Source organism: Mus caroli, unplaced genomic scaffold (assembly GCF_900094665.2).
Source record: "Mus caroli unplaced genomic scaffold, CAROLI_EIJ_v1.1 scaffold_7207_1, whole genome shotgun sequence".
In the NCBI taxonomy this organism is placed as follows: Eukaryota; Metazoa; Chordata; class Mammalia; order Rodentia; family Muridae; genus Mus; species Mus caroli.
This window is the reverse complement of record NW_018389580.1, coordinates 58,053-78,186: the sequence shown is the minus strand read 5'-3', so window position 1 is coordinate 78,186 and position 20,134 is coordinate 58,053. Positions and strand designations below refer to the sequence as shown.

At 37.6% G+C, this 20,134-nt stretch overlaps 1 protein-coding gene across 1 annotated transcript in view; it reads right to left on the bottom strand.

Annotated features, from left to right (window-relative positions):
* LOC110288180 (vomeronasal type-2 receptor 116-like) overlaps nucleotides 1-20,134 on the bottom strand; it is a 33,818-nt gene that overhangs the window by 1,324 nt on the left and 12,360 nt on the right. The window contains exons 4-5 of the mRNA XM_021154602.1: nucleotides 14,444-14,671; nucleotides 13,274-13,397 (exon numbers count right to left, since the gene is read on the bottom strand). Of these exons, the coding sequence (XP_021010261.1) occupies nucleotides 13,274-13,397; nucleotides 14,444-14,671 (352 nt within the window). The remainder of the gene's footprint in view (nucleotides 1-13,273; nucleotides 13,398-14,443; nucleotides 14,672-20,134) is intronic.

Here is a 20,134-nt window from a genome sequence, read left to right as displayed (position 1 = left end):
CATTTCAAAACAATCCTGTACAGTTGCAATTTGTTTCTGACATCATCCTATGAAAAGTATCTAATTCTGTACATATGTTTTGTATAATACTGTCAATATTTTTTGAAGTTCTTTTTTTATATGGTATTCTCTGATTTTGTACCCATATTTACTTGTTTTCTTAAGATTCCTTGGGTACTCCAATTTGGTTAACAGTCTAAATAATTTCATAATAATAAATGTCATTACATTCTTGAAGCTCAAATCCTTCACTAGTATTATGTTGTTACATTTAGCTATGGAATTTGTTAATACATAGAGAGAGAACTATTGGTAGGTATAAAAAATAGTTTTTGAGTACTCTTCTCTTATACATTTGTGAATTTTACCTTGAATTATAAACATATTCACATCAGTGTACAATGCCATATTTCTATTACATCAATCCTTTGTGTATTTCTAAAAACTACCACCTCATCAAGGGATTGTTGTCTCGGTTTTACATTTTGACTGAACATTTATTGAGTTTTTTTTTTTTTTCAGAAGAATCAAATTTCTCCTTTGATACCTTTTTGTTTGTTTGTTTGTTTAATGATCATGGAATTCTACTAATGTTTTCAAGCTTTTAACACATTCACAACTTGTCACTTTGCTTTTATTATGAATATTTTCTTTTGCATTTTTATGATACAATGTATGGGTCAAAAGTAGAATTCTATCTTTTACTTAATTAAGGAATATGAAGTCTGTTTCATTAACTGATTTATATAAGGAGAACACTTTATATTAAAATTAGGTTTTCCTTATTCTGCATCTTGCATCAGTGATATCTTCAAATTTAAATTGTGATCATGTGTGTTTATATCATATTTTGTCTTACATATGTCTTCGAAATACAACCACTAAAATCATAATGAGCAGTATTTTGTATCCATGACTGAAGTTCTCCTATTCTGTGCATACTGAAAATATCTGTAAATGTAACATATAGCTTAAGTACAGAGAAGAGTTATTTTTCAATGGAGTATTTCATATCTGGTACAATGAACACACATGGAATATCATGGTGGTAGAAATTCATATCACATAAGGGTGAACCCATGCTGCCATTGAGCTTAATCTTCTTGTTGTCAAATCATGTCTAAATGTTTGGGTTTTTGTATATCAACATGTGACAATGTCATCCTTACTCCAAGAAGTATATCTTAACTATTATCTGTGGCTTCTGGTCCATGTTCTGCACCCAGGAGCTCAGGCTGTTCCACAGATAGCTGTGCACTGGTCCCACAAGGATAGAGCTGTTCTTCCAAAGGTGCTTTCACTCCAAGGCTTGGAATTGAGATAACCACTTTCTCTCCAATAACCGTATGGAGTGGGGTCAGCGAAGGACACATAGGGCACAGGAACAGTAGAGTGTCTGGGACATGATCCTTTAGGTCTCCATCTGCACCCAGAGCTTGGGCTGTTCCAGAGCCCTCTGTACACAAGTTCTGCCAGGAGAGAGATAGTCTCCCAGGAGTGCTGACACAGGCTTACAGACCCACATGAGGGACAAGCTCCAGCCAGATACACCAAGACCATCTAACACCAGAGATAACCAAATGGCAAAAGACAAATGCTAGAATCTTACCAACAGAAACCAATGCTACTTGGCATCATCAGAAACCAGTTCTCCCACCACAGCAAGTCCTGGATACCCCAACACACCAGAAAAACAAGTTTTACATCTAAAATACATTCTCATAATGATGATCAAGGATTTTAAGAAAGACACAAATAGAAGATGGCCTAATCAGCCATCATTGGGAGGAGAGGCCCTTGGTCTTGCAAAGATTATATGCCCCAATACAGGGAAATACCAAGGCCAGGAAGCAGGAGTCAGGTGGGAGTTGGAGAGCAGGGTAGGGGAGGGTATAAGGGACTTTTGGGAAAGCATTTGAATTGTAAATGAAGAAAATATCTAATAAAAATTGTTTAAATAAAAAATATAAATAAATAAAAGAGACTTCATTGGGGAAAAAAAGAAAGACACAAATAACCCTCTTAAAGAAATACAAGAGAACACAGCTAAACAGCTAGAAGCACTTAAAGAGGAAACACACAAAAAAAAAATCTCTTAAATAATTACAGGAAAACACAACCAAACAGGTGAATGAATTAAACAAAACCATCAGGATGTAAAAATGAAAGTAGAAACAATAAAGGAATCACAAAGGGAGACATCTCTGGAGATAGAAAATCTAGGAAAGAGATCAGGAACCATAGATGCAGAATATAAGAAATAGAAGAGAGTATTTCAGTCACAGAAGATACCATAGAAAACATTGACACAACAATAAAAGAAAATGCACAATGAAAAATACCCTAACCCCAAATATCCAGGAAATCCAGAACACAATGAAAAGTCCATACCTAAGGACAATAGGTATAGAAGAGAGCAAAGATTCCCATCTTAAAAGGCCAATAAATATCTTCAACAAAATTATAGAAGAAAACATCCGTAACTTAAAGAAAGAGATGCCCATGAACATACATACAATAAGCCTACAGAACTCCAAATAGATTCCTCCTGTCACATAATAATCAAAACACCAAATGCACAAAACAAAGAAAAAAATATTAAAAGCAGTAAGTATGGGTTGTAGAAAAATGAGGAATTTATCTTATCTCTCTTTGCTATACTATCTCCTGCAAAAATAGCCAAAGAAAGAAGTTCATTATTTTAACTGTATAAAAATTGATGACTACACTGGTTTCCCTGGGACAGTCTAAATCCAAGGATCATGAAGATGACCATGATTAAACCCCATCACTAATGTTCCCATACGAAAAAGATCATAAAAGTGGTGTACTTTGGATATATTGAGTATATGTCAGAAATTTTAAAAGAGTGTCCTTGACAAAAAGTAAACAAAATGGACGCTATGCTCAACAGAACACCTGGAAGATTACTTGCAGATGGTCTTCTCACTCAATTCCCCTAGACCTAATCCCTCAATGTTATCTTTAGCAATGCAACAGAACACTAGCTGCAGACTCCCTTCTGTTCGCATCTTCTCTGGATACCCCAGATCATCCCCTTCAGTTCTATCTCCCCAGATCATTGATGTATCCAAATTTTTAACTTCAACAAACATGCCCTGGTAAACTATAGGCCAGACATATCCTCTAGAAAACTAAATAAGTTGCCCTCAGACCTTCTACTTTCTGTGTTTCCCTAGACCAAATCCACCCCCACCATTCCCATTCTTTGGCACAAAAATTTTGCTAGCCTTCTGTGCCCCTGTACTCCCATCTCTTGTGGATTCCACAGAACTTGGCCTCTGTCTTCCTCTCCCCACTTATTCCTTTGACCCATAAACCAATTTCAGCATAAACCCTCTTCTATCCCAAGAGCTGCTCTTTCCAAGGCAAAACTTAGGTTAAAGTAGGCCTATTTCTACTGCCCTTGAAAACCAATCCCCCAGTCTCATTTTCAACTTTGTAGCAGAATAGATTTATCCACTTTTTCTTTCAGAACCCATCACCAACAGATCACAAGGACCCTCTCCTTCAATTTTTCATCCCTTTACTCATTCTAACACCAGCAGGCACCTATCCCTTCCCACCCATCCTGCTTCTATGAGGGTGATCCCCTATCCCCCACCCATTCCTGCCTCAGCAGCATAGTATTCCCCTATGCTTAGGCATAAAACCTCCACAGGACCAAGGTTGTTCCCTCCCCCTGATGCCAGATAAGTCATTACTCTGCTACATGTGCAGCTGGAGCCATGGATCTTTCCATGTGTACTCTTTGGTTGGTGATTTAGTCCCTGGGAGCTCTGGGAGTCTGTGTGGTTGATATTATTGTTCTTCCTATGGTGTTGCAAACCCCTTCCACTCCTTCAGTCTTTCCCCATACTCCTACATTTGGATCCTCATGATCAGTCCAATGGTTGTTTGCTTTTATCTGCATCTGTATTGGTCAGGCTCTGGCAGAGCCTGTCAGGAGAGACTTATACCAGGCTCCTGTCAGAAAGTGCTTATTGGCATCAGCAATAGTGTCTGGGTTTGGTGTCTGCAAATGGAATGTATCCCTATGTGAGGCAGTCTCTAGATGGCCTTTCCTTCAGTCTCTGCTCCACTCTTTGTCCCTGAATTTTCTTTACACAAGAGCAATTCTGGAATAATATTTTTTGAGATGGGTGGGGCTTTCAATCAGGGGCTGTGCCTAACCTCTGGATATAGTTTCTACAGGTTCTCTTTCCCTTTTGTTGGTTATTTCAGAGACTTTTAAGTTTCAAATAATCAGAAACAAAAAGAAAGACTTAACAGCAGACATTTATGGAATAAGGAAATACTTGTACTCTATCAAATTGGAAACTAAATTCAATGGAAATTTTTATCATTTGATACTACTTACCAAAGCTAAATAAAGATCATGTAAATAATTTATATAGACCAGCAACCCAAATCAAAATAGGCACAGTCATTAAAGTCTCCCCCCCCCCCAAAAAAAAGAAACATGTCAGAGCTAGAATGTTTTAGTGCAGAATTCTAGATTTTCAAAAGATTTAATGTCAATATTTCTCAAATTATTCCATAAGAAGCAACACAATAATATTTCCCAATTAATTTGATAAACTGAAGTTCCCCTGATACTCATGCACATAAAAACTTAAAGAAAAATAATTACAGACCTATTTCCTTATGTACATGTTTGCAAAAATACTAAATAATATACTTGAAATGAATGTAACTATATATCAACCAAATATGATGAATAAGATTAATACCAGAAATTCAGAGATGGTAACTATGATGGTTTGTATATTCTTGCACCAGGGAGTGGCACCATTTGGAGGTATGGCCTTGTTGGAATAGGTGTGATCTGGTTATATTAGGTGTGTCACTGTGGGTGTGGGCTTAACACTCTCAACCTAGGTACCTGGAAATCAGTCTTCCACTAGCAGCCTTTGGATGAAGACATAGAACTCTCAGCTCTGCCTGTGACATGCCTACATGGATACTTCCATGCTCTCACTTTGATGATAATGGACTGAACCTCCAAGCCTGTAAATCAGCCCCAATTAAATGTTTATTTTATTTTATTTTATTTTATTTTATTTATTTTTTATAATACTTGCCTTGGTAATGGTGTCTGTTCACAGCAGAAAAACCCTAACTAAGACAGAAGTTGGTACCAGGGACTGGGGTATTGCTGTTATAGTCATGACCATGCTTTTATTTGAAAGAATGTGGATTTGAGGACTTAGGATTTGGGAACGAAGTGAAATGATTTAAATATGGCTTAATGGGTCATTCTAGTAGGAATATGGAAAACTTTGTTGCTGGGAGTAATTTGAACTGTGTTGATCTGGCCCAAGAGATTTCAAAGGAGAAGAATTTCAGAATGTGGCATAAAGACTGTTTTGTGGTATTTTGGTGAAGAATGTGGCTACTTTTTGCTCTTGACTGAAAAGTCTGCCTGAAACTAAGGTGAAGAGACTCAGATTAATTGCATTGACAAAGGAAGTTTCAAAAAAGCCCATCAGAGACTTTGTTCTCTGGTTAAGTCTTATGAAGAGAAGTTTGAACAAGCATAGCAAGCTTAGAAAGGAAAATTATAAAATACATGGTTCGAGTATTAAAGGCATACCAGGAAGTGAAATGGAGCAAAATCCTGTGTTTTAGGAGATAACAGATTAAGGGAGTGGGACTTTGGAGCAAGATCCTACCCAGTTAAATTTAGATCCATGTATGGGGGTACACACCTTTAATCCCAGGAGATAGGCATGCTGATCTGTGTGTTCAAGGTCAATCTAAAGAGCAAAAACCAGGATAACCAAGCTTAGGCAGTGAAGGATTTGGAAAACATAAAGCCGGTGATAACGTAATAGTACAAGGGGTATATGTTCTAGTTCCTGCAAGCAGCAGAACTCAGCAGCTTCAGCCATGTGGTTCTGGCTCTAGAGTTAAGAATGGAAGGAACTACTGGGATAGTTAATGCTTGTTAGCTGGAGCTAAGAAATTAGCAATGATTAAGAAGAGACCAGTTGAAATTTTCTAGGAATTGTTTTCTAGGAGCACAAAGAAGCTGTGTTCCCGAGATAGTCAAGGTTGTACCTCGTGTTTCAGCTGGATTTGGTAATGTGTAAGAGTCACCCAGGTGGTACTGGTTTTGAAGGCATGAAGGTATCATGAAGAACAGCTGAGGCTTGGCACTGTGAGAGGTCATGGAAGGCCATTGGAGAAGGTGTAGCCTCAGCTGTAGTTGATGGCCCAGGACTGAAGGGGTCATGCAAAGGATTTGAGGCTTGGCACAATGAAGAGAGCCTATGAGAGGCTATTGGTAAAGTCTAGTTGGAGTGGAACACACTAGTGTATTGGAGATGTCAGTACCATGGAATGATCACCAAGTACAGCAGCCATAGTGGAGTGGATCAACTTGAGCTTAGATTGCTACAGAGGGCAGAGCTGGAGAAGTGATGCCAGCCCTTAGGAGGAGCCCAAAAGATCAAGTGGAATCCCAGATACTGAAACAAGAAGCTGTAACATTGGAGAGTCAAAGATGTGAAAGATGTTAGAGTCATGGGATACATGCTGAAGAAAGCTGCTAATAGGCAGTTGGAACCAGCCAAGGAGAAAGCAGTTTGTTGCAGTCAACAAAGAGGAAAAAGAAGTGGAGATTTGAAGACCGCTTTGACATAAGCCATGGAGATGTCGAGTTTGGAATTTACCCAGCTGCTTTCCTGTCTTTCTTTGGGGATTACAGTTAAGTGATTGGATGACTCTCATAAGAGGCCTTGAACTTTGGACTTTTAACATTGTTGAGACTGCTATAGACTATGAGGACTTTAAAAGTTGGACTAAATTCATTTTGCATTATGCTATGCTTAAGTATGGTCCCCCATAAACTCATGTGTTTGAATAAATCTATGGGGGCCAGGGAGTGGAATGTGATGGTTTGTATATTCTTGCACCAGGGAGTGGCACCATTTGGAGGTGTGGCCTTGTTGGAATAAGTGTGACCTGGTTGAAGTAGGTGTGTCACTGTGGGTGTGGGCTCAATACTCTCGCCCTAGATGCCTGGAAGTCAGTCTTCCACTAGAAGCCTTTGGATCAAGACATAGAACTCTCAGCTCTGCCTATGCCATGCCTGCATGGATACTTCCATGCTCTCACCTTGATGATAATGGACTGAACCTCTCAGCCTGTATGCCAGCCCCAATTAAATGCTCTTCTTTTTATGACTTGCCTTGGTCTTGGTGTCTGTTCACAGCAGTAAAAACCTAACGAAGACAGTAACATACAAAACTAAGCAAATTCAACACATCATACAAATTAACTGAAAGAAAAAACGATCATCTAATTAGATACAGAATAGGATTTGTCAGATCCACCATATCTTCATTATAGTAATCCTAAAGTATTAGGAACACAAGAGCTAATACAAATACTCAAATTATTCCATTAAATAAAACCAGAAGGACCATTGCCACACTAATTCTATTAGGCCACAGTCACCCCCAAACCTAAAACACACAAAGACTCAAAGGGGAATTCAGACTAATTACTCTAATGTACATTGATGAAAAAAATACTTATTACAATATTCAGAAACTGAATACAAGACAGCTTCAAAAACATTATCTATAATCATCAAATAGGAATCATAGCAGAGATGCAGGAAATGTTTAATATACAATAATCTGTCAAGGTACTCTATCATAAACAAACTGAAAGAAAAAGTCACTTGATTATCTCACAAGATGCTGAACATATCTAAGGCAAAATCAAACACCTCTTCACATTACAAGTATGGGAGAAATCCAGTATACAAGGTGGGTCCCTAAACATAATAAATATAATATACAGCAAGCCAGTAGCCAAGATTAAGTTAATGGAGAGAAACTTTAAAAAAATCCATAATAAAATCAGATACAATACCATAATAAATTCATAATAAAATATTCCATAATAAAATCAGATACAAGACAGGGCTGCACACTCTCTACATATCTATTCAATAAAGTACATACGTTTTGGCTAGAGCAATAAGAAAACTAAAAGAGATCAAGGGGATTCAAATTGGAATGGTAGAAGTTGAAGTATGACTATTCACAGATGATATGATAAAAGACATATGTGACACAAAAATTCTACCAGAGAAATTCTACAGCAGAAAAACACCTTTACAAAAGTGGTTAGACAAAATAAACTCAAAAAATTCAGTAGCACTTCTTTCAACAGTACCTAGGCTAAGAAAATATTATGGAAACTACACCCTTTACAGTAGCCACAAAAAATGTAAAATATGTTGCTGTAACTATTGACAAGCAAGTGAAAGACCAGTATGACAAGAATTTTAAGTCTCTGATGAAGAAATAAATTAAGGAAGATATCAGAAGATGGAAATATCTCCCCTGCTTGCGAATCAAGAGGATTAACATAGTAAATACAGACATATTACTAAAAGCTGTCTGTAGATTCAATGTAATTCCCACCAAAAATCCTAAACAATTTTTACAGACCTTGAAAGACCAGTTTCAACTTCATGTGAAAAATAAAATAGATCCAGGTTATGTAAATCAACCCTGTACAAGAAAAGAACTTCTAGAAGTATTACCATCTCTGGTTTCAATTTCTACTACAGAGAAATAGTAATAAAACCTGCATGATGTTGGCATAAAAACATTCACATGAGCAGTGGAATAGAATCAAACACTCAAAAATAAACCTTCATACCAATGCACACTTGATATTAGACAGAGAAGACAAAACTATGCAATGGATAAAAGGAAGCATCTTCAACAGATGGTGCTGGTCTAAATGGATGTCTGGATGTAGAAGAATGCAAACAAAGACATACTTATCACCCTGCATATAACTTAAGTCCAAATGGATCATAGAACTCAACATAAAACCTGACACACTAAATATAATAGAACATAAAATAGGGATTTCTATAAAGATACCTGGCTTCAGTGCTTAGGGAAAAGAACAGAAAATTATTCAAAAAGATTGTAAGAAATAGTGATGAGGCAGGACACCAATGAAAGAATGCCTTCTCTGCACTACAGGATTTATAAGGTATGAAATCACAGATAGACTGGCAGCATGCAAATATGTGATATATGTCTAAGCCAGACAAGGTCTTCATACAGTAATGGCAACGATACACATGCCCCATTACTACCACAAAACTATTTCAAAATAATAACTTCTGGCAATGAAAATTTTATTTTAAAATAGGTTCCAACAATGTAATCAATTAAACTTTAAAGGGTCAGCCCCAGAAGCTGATGGCCAATAAAAAATTAATTCATTAGGATACTGGAAGTTTTTACTGTCTCACATTGCTTTGTCTTGGCACTTTTTTTTAAACTTATGGGTCTTTGAATATAAGTTACAGTTTGTGATTTTGTTTTTATAGGATGTCCAAGTGGAAAATTGTGTTTGTGTTTGTGTATGTGTGTGTGAATGTTTTCATGTGATCCTTTCAAATTTTCTTTGGGTATTTATTTATTTATTTAGTTAGTTTGTTTCACTGTATTCTGGTTTGTTGATTTTTATAGTATTTTGTATTATTATTATTATTATTATAAATGAGATGTCTTTTTGTATTCTAATGAGAAATAGAAACAGTATGGATGTGTATTTGGAAACTGGGGAGGAATTGAAAGGAATTTACGAATGGAAACTCACAAGTATATATCCTATAAATAAAACTATTTTGACATTCCATCTTACATGTGTCACAATGTGTAAGAACACCATTACAATTGGCAGCTCATGCTGGCATGGATGTGGAGCAAGGAGAACACTCTTCCAGTGTTGGTTGGAAAACAAACTTGTAAATTCACTATGGAATTCAGTATGACATTTCTGTAGAGAGATGGAAATCAGTCTACCTCAAGATCCAGCTTAACTGCTCTTGGGAATATACCCAAAGTATGCATCACCCTATCATCAGCACATTTGATTAACCATTTTTATTGCTGCTCTAATTCCAAATACCAGACACTGTAAACAACCTAGATCTTCCTCAACAGAATAATGAATTCAGAAAATATTAGCCAAAATAAAAGTACAGAATACCCAAGACACAGTCAACAGAAAAAGGTCAACAAGCTGAAGTGCCCAAGTGAGGACACTTCAATTCCACTTGGGAGAGAGAAGAAAGAAATCACAAGTGGGAAGGGAGGGGGGGATCTAGAAGGGAACGTGGAGGGGGTGGGTAGGTAGTGGGGGAATAGGGGAACCTGATTTGGTATTGGGTGAGGGAAAAGGACTGAGGCACTAAGGGACAGCAGAAAGGATATATACAGGCATCCTTTGGGAATAGAAAGTTTGGGAACCCTCAAGAATGTACCAGAGACCTGGTAGATGCGAGACACTCAGGACTCAAAGGGAGGGACCTTAGATGAAATGCCTGACATTAGGGAAAGGGAACTTATAGAGTCCAACTCCAGTAAGATGAGAAGAAATTAATTGAGGGATGGGGTTCCCATCCCACAGTCACAATTCTAACACATAATTCTTCCTGTCAGAAAGAATTACAGGGATTGAGATGGAGAGAATCCTGAGGAAAATAAGTTCCATTGACAGGCACAAAGTAAGAAACAGCTCAGGGTGATGTCCCAGGCCTGACACTATTACTGAGACAATGGAGTGCTTACCAAAAGTGACCTAACATGACTGCCCCTTGAAATACCCAACAAGCAGCTGAAAGAGTCATATGCAGATATTTGCACCCAACCAATGGACAGAAGCAGCTGACCCCTGTTGTTGAATTAGGGATGGCTGATAGAAGCTGAGGAGAAGGGTGACCCTATAGAAGGACCAGCAGTCTCAATTAATCTGGACCCCTGAGATCTCCCAAACACTGGACCACCAAACGTATAGCATACATCAGCCTATATGTGTCCCCAACACACATACAGTAAAGGATTTCCAGATCCGTGATCATCCAGAAATGATGCACCAAACCCTCAAGAGACTGGAGGCCTCAGGAAGTTTAGAGGTGAGGTGGGGTGGGGAGTGGGGACATCTACATGGAGGCAAGTGGTGGGGAGGAGGGATGGGATGTGGCAGAGTTGGAGGGTGGATGGGGATTAAATAAAAAAATAAAAATAACAAAACAAAACAAAAAATAATGTCATGAAATTTGCAGACAAATATATAGAAATAGAAAAGATTATTGTGAGTAATATACAACATTCTAGAAAGATAAATATTGTATGTATTTGCTTATTTCTTTTTATTAGCTGTTAAATAGATTATAGTAAAGATACATGCTATAGTGGTTAGTCATAGAGTAATAGACTAGAGAGTTCCATAGATCTCCATGTGTGGATAGAATTTTCAGGTGGACTGAGCCAAGGGGGGATGAAAACAGAATGAGCATGTAGGAGGTAGGAGATGCTCCAGGCTCTCCCTCAAGGTTTATACTGTCAATATTCTATATATTCTAGCATATATTTCTAGCATAGTTTGTGGGCAGGATTAAACTTAGATTAAAAATTTTGTACCAGAGCCTGATAAATACAGAGGGGGAATGCTTGCAGCCAATCATTACACTGAATGCAGGGTCCCCAATGGAGGAGATAGAGAAAAAACTTGAAGGACATGAAGGAGTTTGCAACCCTTAGGAAGAACAATAATATCAAGGAACTAGACCCGACCCTCCCCCCTCCCCCCCGAGCTCTCAGGGACTCAGTCACCAACTAAGGAGTACATATGAAGCAACCCATGGCTCCAGCTATATATGTAGCAGAGGACAGCCTTCTCAGGCATCAGTGGGTGGAGAAGTCCTTGGTCCTATGAATTCTCGATTGATGCCCCAATGTAGGGGAATTGAGAGCAGGGAAGTGAGAGTGGCTGAGTGGGTGGGGTGGAGGAACATTACACCGTCATAGAAGCAGGGGGATGGGATAGCGGGTTTCAGGGAGATGGGAAACCTGTTAGGGGTTAAGAATTAAAATGTAAATAAAATTTAAAAACTTTGAGGGAGTAATCAACCAATGTCTGAAATAACTCCATGAGAGGGGACCCATTCCTGACACTATTTGAGCAAACCAGGAACCAGCGAATAGATAGATCAAAAACCTTAGGTAAAAGCCAATACTACCTATATCAAAATATGACACCTAAATATATTCTGCCATGCACATAGATCAATATATTATTCAGCCATCATCAGATAGGCATCATTTTTATTCCTCCATCAGAAAGGAGTAAATACAAAGACACATATCCAGACAGAGAGAGAGAGGTGGTGGTGGGGGAGGTCTTTCCATCGATCCCTTCCTCTCAAAGTTTAGAACACTTCATAGAAGATTAAGCAGAAGGAGTAGTGGAGCCAGACAGGACAGAGGACACCAGGACAATGCTTTCTATAACAAATATGCAATTCTTACATGAACACACAGAGACTGCAGCAAGAATCACATGGCCTACACAGGTCTGTACTAGGTTCTCTGCATATATACCAGAGCTTTCAGTTTAGTGCTTTTTGGGACTCCTAAGCAAGTGAGTCTCTGATTCTTGAGCGCTCTTATTTTATTTTGGAACTTTTATTTTTCTACTTCCTCTTCCTATATAGCTTCAAAGTTTTTAAAATATTATTATGCCTTATTTTATTCTATTTTGTTGTTATGTCATAGAAACATGTTCAGTTCTAATGAGAGACTGATAAGGAGAATATATGGATAAGAGAGGTGGTAGAAAGGAATCTAGAAGAAATGAAGAGAGAGGAAATATATTCAGATTATATTGTGTGAGAAAAGAATATATTCAGTAAAAAGAAGACAAACATTTTAAATGAATGTATAACATGAAATATGTAAAACAAAAGAAACTTAGCATTGACAGATTAAATATATGTACTGAAGAAATCAAACCTAATTACTTAGTCACCTACTGTGCAAAACAACAACAACAACAACAACAGCAACAACAACAACATACGTGTCCTGAAAATAATGATAAATAGAGAAGGTGAGGAACTCAAGTTTTAAAAGAATACTACATGTGAGTGAATATTGTTTGAAAATATAAAAAAAATGTGCTAAAAACACTGTGTCTTTGATGAAATGCATTAATTGGTGGGAAAGGTGAGTATTCAGGGAAAAATATGGTCAGCAATGTAAGTCAAGTATGATTTCAATATCTAGAGTGTGTGATCAATGCTTAAATTTCTAATAATAGGATAAGAGATAACCTCTTACTTATCTACAGTCTTTTCCCATTTGCTTAGGTATAGCACACTCCTGTGGAAAAGCTGGAAACTTCTCTGTAAGCCTGTATTTACCTGTATCGTTGGAAATCTCATTGTCTGCACAGGGAATACAATGAAAGCAGCAGACAGCCTTGCCTTCCTGGGCAGCTTTCCTGAATCCAGGCCTACAGAACTCACTGCACACAGACTGAGGAATCTAAGAGAAATGAAAGCTATTAGCAAATGCCTGGACTTCTTTGAAAATTTTGAGTAAACAGAGAATTTCTGAGTATAATTAAGCAGTTAATTTTCAAATGCTTACACTTACAATCAAAGATATTACTAATTTTACCATGTTTTGGGCTACATGACACATATGTTTAAGTCTTGAACCAATTCCAGATGTTGTTCAAACATACAGATTTTTAATGTAGTGTTCTAGAAAGTCATGATATGCATTCAGATTTAACTTATCTCTAAGCGTACTGGCTACTAGGGGAAACTTATATTGAAAGTGGTTGTTAATTTTGACTGACAAATTTACAGGTCTTGGATTCATCATGGGAGGAAATATGCATCTCCATGAACAGTTTTATACATACACCTACCTGAGATAAGAGAAACCAGTAAAACTGGAGGGTCAGAATTTTACAAGCTACTGTCAATCAGAGAATGAAAAGGTAATAGGATGGTCAACCACATTTTTGTTCTCTAACTTCACTGTATTTCTGAACTATGAACATGTTGTCATCACCTCCTCTGGCTTTTAAAACACCCTTTTCCCACAATATAATGAGTGCTCACAGAGTCAGCCAAATCAACCTGTCTTCTCCTTTGATTTTGTTGATGATTTACATGAAGTAGCAAGTCAAGCATTACACACACACACACGCGCGCGTGCGCACACACACACATTTGTCATACCATTATTCCTTTACAGATGTTGAGAAAGTAAATTGTCACCTCACCTTGTTGTAATATTTTTCATCTAGATGATAAAATGAACCTATCAGTGGTTTCAGGTAGTAACTAATAGACACTCTATGTTTAAGAAATGTATGGGCACTAATAAAGTTAAAAATAAACATATCCATTGATCAGAGTCAAGGAGTGAGTAATAGTCTGTTGTATGTTTTTAACTTAAGATCCTTATTGGTAGTTCCATGTTTATTGGTAATGAGTGAGAGTTTAATGGTCATGACATCCTGAGAATTACCTTAGACTTTATGAAAGGTCAGAGCAGTGAGAGAAGTCACAACTCACCTTTGTAAACCCTGTAGGCCACTGTATCATCTGTTCACATAAAGAGAACTGTAGACCCTGTGGAGCACTTAGAGAATAGGTTCCTACTTTCACCTTTAATCCAAGACCACTTGGAAAATTCCAAAAATTAAGAATGTCATACATTGAATCTAAGTTTCTTCCCCCTTGAATTAATGTTTGTCCTCTCACATGACTTTTCATTATCATGTTCTTTAGGAAAGGGTGAAGCTAAAAGAAATGTAAAAACACATGTTGAGAAATGTATGAGGTTTTCCGTTTTGTGCCTGTGCCCTGAGCAAACCTTGGGCAAGAACTCCAATGGTAGTCTCACAACACCCAGAGGAATATCCTCTCTCAGGCATTCTAATATGCCTAGGATCACAGGGTCAGAGGTAAGGAGGACACAAGATCTGCTGCAACACCAGAAGTAACTGGGACCAGCAGGACCCAGGCACTTAGTAACTCCACCAGACCAGTGGCACAGGTTCCATCTGGTCTGGGATGGAGCCTTGCACAGACTTTGGGTACAAACTCTGCAGCCAGTCCCAGAATGTTCCAAGAAAGCTACATTCCAAGGCATACTAACATGCCCAGAATCAAAGGATCAGAGGGGCCCTGAGCAGACCTTGGGTGCTAAAACTACAGCCAGTCCCACAATACCCAAATGAAAATCCATTCCCATGTGCTCTAACCCTCCCAGGACCAGAGGATCAGAGAGTCCTGGGATTTCAGGAGCTTGGTCACACCAGAATCTCAAGAGCTTGGTCACACCAGGATCTCAGGTTCACAGATATAGCCTGATTCCCAGGAGCTCTGGCACATCAAACTCTCAGGATCACAGGATCCCAGAATTTCAGTATCACTGAGACAAATGAACTCTAAGAAGTTCTGAGACAACCAGGATCACAGGAAGAACAGGCTCTGATTAGATATAGTAAGGCAGGTAGTACTAGAGATAATCAGATGGCTGGAGGCCAGCAACAGAACATAAGCAACAGAAACAAAGGTTACTTGGCATCATCAGAACCCAATTCTCCCACCATTGTAAGTCTTTGTTACACCATCACACAAGAAAAGCAAGATTCAGATCTAAAATCATTTCTCATGATGATGATAGAGGACTTTAAGAAGAACATAAAAAACTCCTTTAAAGAAATACAGGAGAACACAGGTAAACAGCTAGAAGCCCTAAAGAGGAAATACAAACATCCCCTAAAGAGTTATAGGAAAACCCAATAAAACGGGTAAAGGAAAGGAACAAAACCATCCAAGATCTAAAAATGGAAATATAAAAAAAATTACAATGGGAGACATCCCTCGAGTTAGAAAACCTAGGAAAGAGATTAGAAGTCATAAATGCAAACATCACTAATAAGAATACAAGAGACAGAAGAGGAAATCTCTGGTGCAGAAGGTATCATAGAAAATATTGGCACAAAAGTCAAAGAAAATGCAAAATGCACAAAGCTCCTAACCCAAATCTTCCAGGAAGTCCAGGACACAATGAAAATGAAATCTACAGGCAATAGGTATAGAAGAGAATGAAGATTACCAACTAAAAGGTCCAGTTAATATCTTCAACAAAATTATAAACGAAAACCTTCTTAACCTAAAGAAAGAGATGCCATGAACATGCAAGAAGCCTACAGAACTCCAAATAGACTGGAGAAGAAAGAAATTCTTCCTGTTATATACTAGTTAAAACACCAAATGTACATAACAAAGAAAGAATATTAAAAGCAGTAAGGAAAAAAAGGTCAAGTAATATATAAAGACAGACCTATAAGAATTATACCATCAGGTGCTGAGAAAAAGGTATATTCTTTTCTTTTAAGGTGAAATGTTCTGTAGATAACTGTTAAATCCACTTGGTTCACTTAGTTTCACTGTGTCTCTATTTAGTTTCTGTTTCAATGACCTGTCCAATGATGAGAGTGGGGTGTTAAAATCTCTCATTATTATTGTGTGGGGTTCAATGTGAGTTTTGCATTTCAGTAAATTTTCTTGTATGAATGAGGGTGCTCTTCCATTTGGGACATAGATGTTCAGAACTGAGACTTTCTCTTGGTGAATTTTCCCCTTGAAAAATATGAAATGTCCGTCCTCATCACACTTGATATCTTTTGGTTGAAAGTCTATTTTATTGGATATTAGGATGGCAACTCCTGATTGTTTCCTTGGACAATTTGCTTGGAAGACCTTTTTTCATGTGTTTACTTTGTTGTTGAGGTGTGTTTCTTCTTCTATTTTTTTTTTTGGGGGGGGGGGTTCCGAGACAGGGTTTCTCTGTGTAGCCCTGGCTATCCTGGAACTCACTCTGTAGACCAGGCTGGCCTCGAACTCAGAAATTCACCTGCCTCTGCCTCCAAGTGCTGGGATTAAAGGCGTGAGCCACCACACCCGGCTGAGGTGTGTTTCTTGTATGCAGAAAAATGCTGGATCTTTTTTGCATATCCAGTCTGTTAGCTTATGCCTTTTTATAGGTGAATTGAGTCCATTAATATTGAGAGATATTAAAGAGAGATGACTGTTGGTTCCTAACATCGTTGTTTTTGTAGGTGGCTTTATGTGCTTGTGGCTCTCTGCTTTTGACTTCGTTGTGATATGCTTAATATTTTGTCCTTTTTTGTTGCAGGTATCTTCCTTGTGTTGGATTTCTTCCTTCCAGGATCCTCTGTAAGGCTGGGTTGGTAGATAGATACTGTCTGAATTTGGTTTTGTCCTTGAATATTTTGTTTTCTCCATTTATGTTGATTGAGAGTTTTGCAGGGTATAGTAGCCTGAGATGGCATTTGTGTTCTCAGAGTCTGCATGACCTCTGACCAGGATCTTCTGGCTTTCATAGCCTCTGTTGATAAGCCTGGTGTAATTCTGATAGGTCTACCTTTGTATGTTACCTGGGCTTTTTCCCTTGCAGCTTTTAATATTCTTTCTTTACTCTGTGCATGTTTTGTTTTGATAATTATGAGATGAGAAGATTTTGTTTTCTGGTCCAATTTATTTGGTGTTCTATAGGCTTCTTGTACCTTTATGTCTATCATTTTTTTAGGTTGGGGAAGTTTTCTTCTATGATTTTGTTGAAGATATTTTTAGGTCCTTTGAGCTGGAAATATTTGTTTTCCTCTATGCCAATCATTCTTAGGTTTGGTCTTTTCATTGTGTCCTGAATTTCCTGGATGCTTTGGGTTAGGGGTTTTTTATGTTTCAAATTTTCTTCGATAGTTGTGTTAATCTCTTCTACTGTATCTTCTACACGTGAGATTCTCTCTTCTATCTCTTGTATTCTTTTGGAAATACTTAACATCTGTAATTTCCGACCTGTTTCCTAGGTTTTTTTTTTTTTTTTGCCTCCATTTGTGCTTTCTTTATTGTTCCTACTTCCACTTTTGGGTCTTGGTTCACTTTATTCAATTCCTTCACCTGTTTGCATGTGTTTACCTGTATTTCTTTCAGTGAGTTATTGATATCCTTCAAGGACTCTATTATCTTCATGAGATAGGATTTTAGGACAGATTCCTGATTTTCGGGTGTGTTGGTGTATTAAGGGCTTGCTGTGATAGGAGAACAGAGTTCTGGTGATGCCCACGTGTTTTGGTTTCTGTTTCGTATGGTCTTGCACTTGCCTTTCACCATCTGGATAAACAGAATACAGCAGCTGATATGAGGCTCCCAACACACATACAGTAGAGGACTTCCAGGTCTTTGTTCATTCAGAGATGATGCATCTAAACCTCAAGAGACTGGAGGCCTCAGGGAGTTTAGAGATCAGGTGGGATGGGGGATGGGAACATCCACATGGAGAAGAGGTGGGGTGGTTAGGAGGTGTGGAATGTGCAGCAGTCAGAGTGTGGATGAGGAGGGGTGGGGAACAGAATATGGAGTGTAAAATGAATTACAAATAAAATTAAATTTTAGAGATCATGTGGGGTGGGGGATGGGAGCATCCACATGGAGAAGAGGTGGGGTCAATAGGAGGTATGGAATGTGCAGCAGTTAGAGGGTGGATAAGGAGGGACAGAGAATGGAATATGGAGTGTAAAAAATGAATTTCAAATAAAACTAAATGTAAAAAAAAAAAAGAATTACATTAGACTTCTCACCAGAGACTATGTAAGCTAGAAGATCCTGGGCAGATATCATAAAGACACTAAGGGACAAATGGCAGCCCAGGCTACTATACCCAGCAACTCTCAATTATCATAGAATTAGAAACCAAAATAGTCTATTACAAAACAAAATTTAAAAAATATTTTCCCATAAATCCAGCCCTGCACAGGATAATAGATGGGAAACTCCAACACAAGGAGGAAAACTACACATTAGAAAAAGAAAGAAAGTAATCTTTCAGCAAACCCAAGACAAGATAGCCACACAAACATAATTCTAACAACAAAAATAATGAGATGAGATGTGACAACCACTTTTTCTTAATATCACTTAACATCAATGTACTCAATTTCCCCCAAAGGACATACACTAACAGACTGGATCCAAAAATAGGACCCAGCATTCTGCTGCTTACAGGAAATACACCTCAGTTACAAAGATAGACATTACCAGCGAGTAAAAGGTTAGAAAACAATTTTCCAAGCAAATTTTCCCAAGAAACAAGCAGGAGTATCCATTATAATACTGAATAAAATCAACTTTCAACCAAAAGTTATCAAAAAACATAAGGAAGGGCACTTCATACAGGACAAAGGAAAAATCTACCAAGATGAACTCTCAATTCTGAATATCTATTCTCCAAATGCAAGGGCACCCAAATTCATAAAAGAAGCTGTACTAAAGCACAAAGCACACAAAACACCCTGCACAATTATAGTGGGAGGCTTCATAACCTCACTCTCAACAATGGGCAGATCATGGTTACAGAAACTAAACAGAGACACTGTGAATCTAACAGAAAATATGAAGCAAATGGATCTAACAGATATTTATAGAACATTTCATCGTAAAGCAAAATAATACACCTTCTTCTCATCACCTCATGGCACCTTCTACAAAATTGAACATATAGTTGGTCACAAAACAGGCCTCAACAGATACAAGAAGACACAAATAAGCACATGCATTCTATCAGATCATCACAGATTAAGGCTTCTTTTAAACACCAACAAAAACAACACATTAGCACATTGTTCAGAAAATGAACAATGCTCTTCTTAATGATAATTTGGTTAGGTAAGAATTAAAAAAAGAAATTAAAGACTTTTTGGAATATAATGAGTGAAGACACATCATACCAAAACTTATGGGACAGAATGAAATCAGTGGTAAGAAGAAAACTCATACCTCTAAGTGCCTTCATAAAGAAACTGAAGAGATCTTATACTAGCAGCTTGATAGGACACCTGAAAGCTCTAGAAAAAAGGAAGTAAATACACACGAGGATAGATGGAGAAAAATAATAAAACTCAGGGCTGAAATCAACCAAATAGAAACAAAGTGATCTATACAAAGAATCAACAAAACCAGGAGCTGGTTCTTTGAGTAAATTAACAAGATAGATAAACCCTTAGCCAGACTAACTAGAGAGCATAGAGACAGTATCCACAATAAAAAACTCAGAAATGAAAAGAACACATAACAACGAAATATTATCTTAAAATAATTATTCTGTTTTTTTGAATATTAACAGTTAAAAATATTAAAATCATTTTCTAAAACATCATGGAAATATTTTTTAAA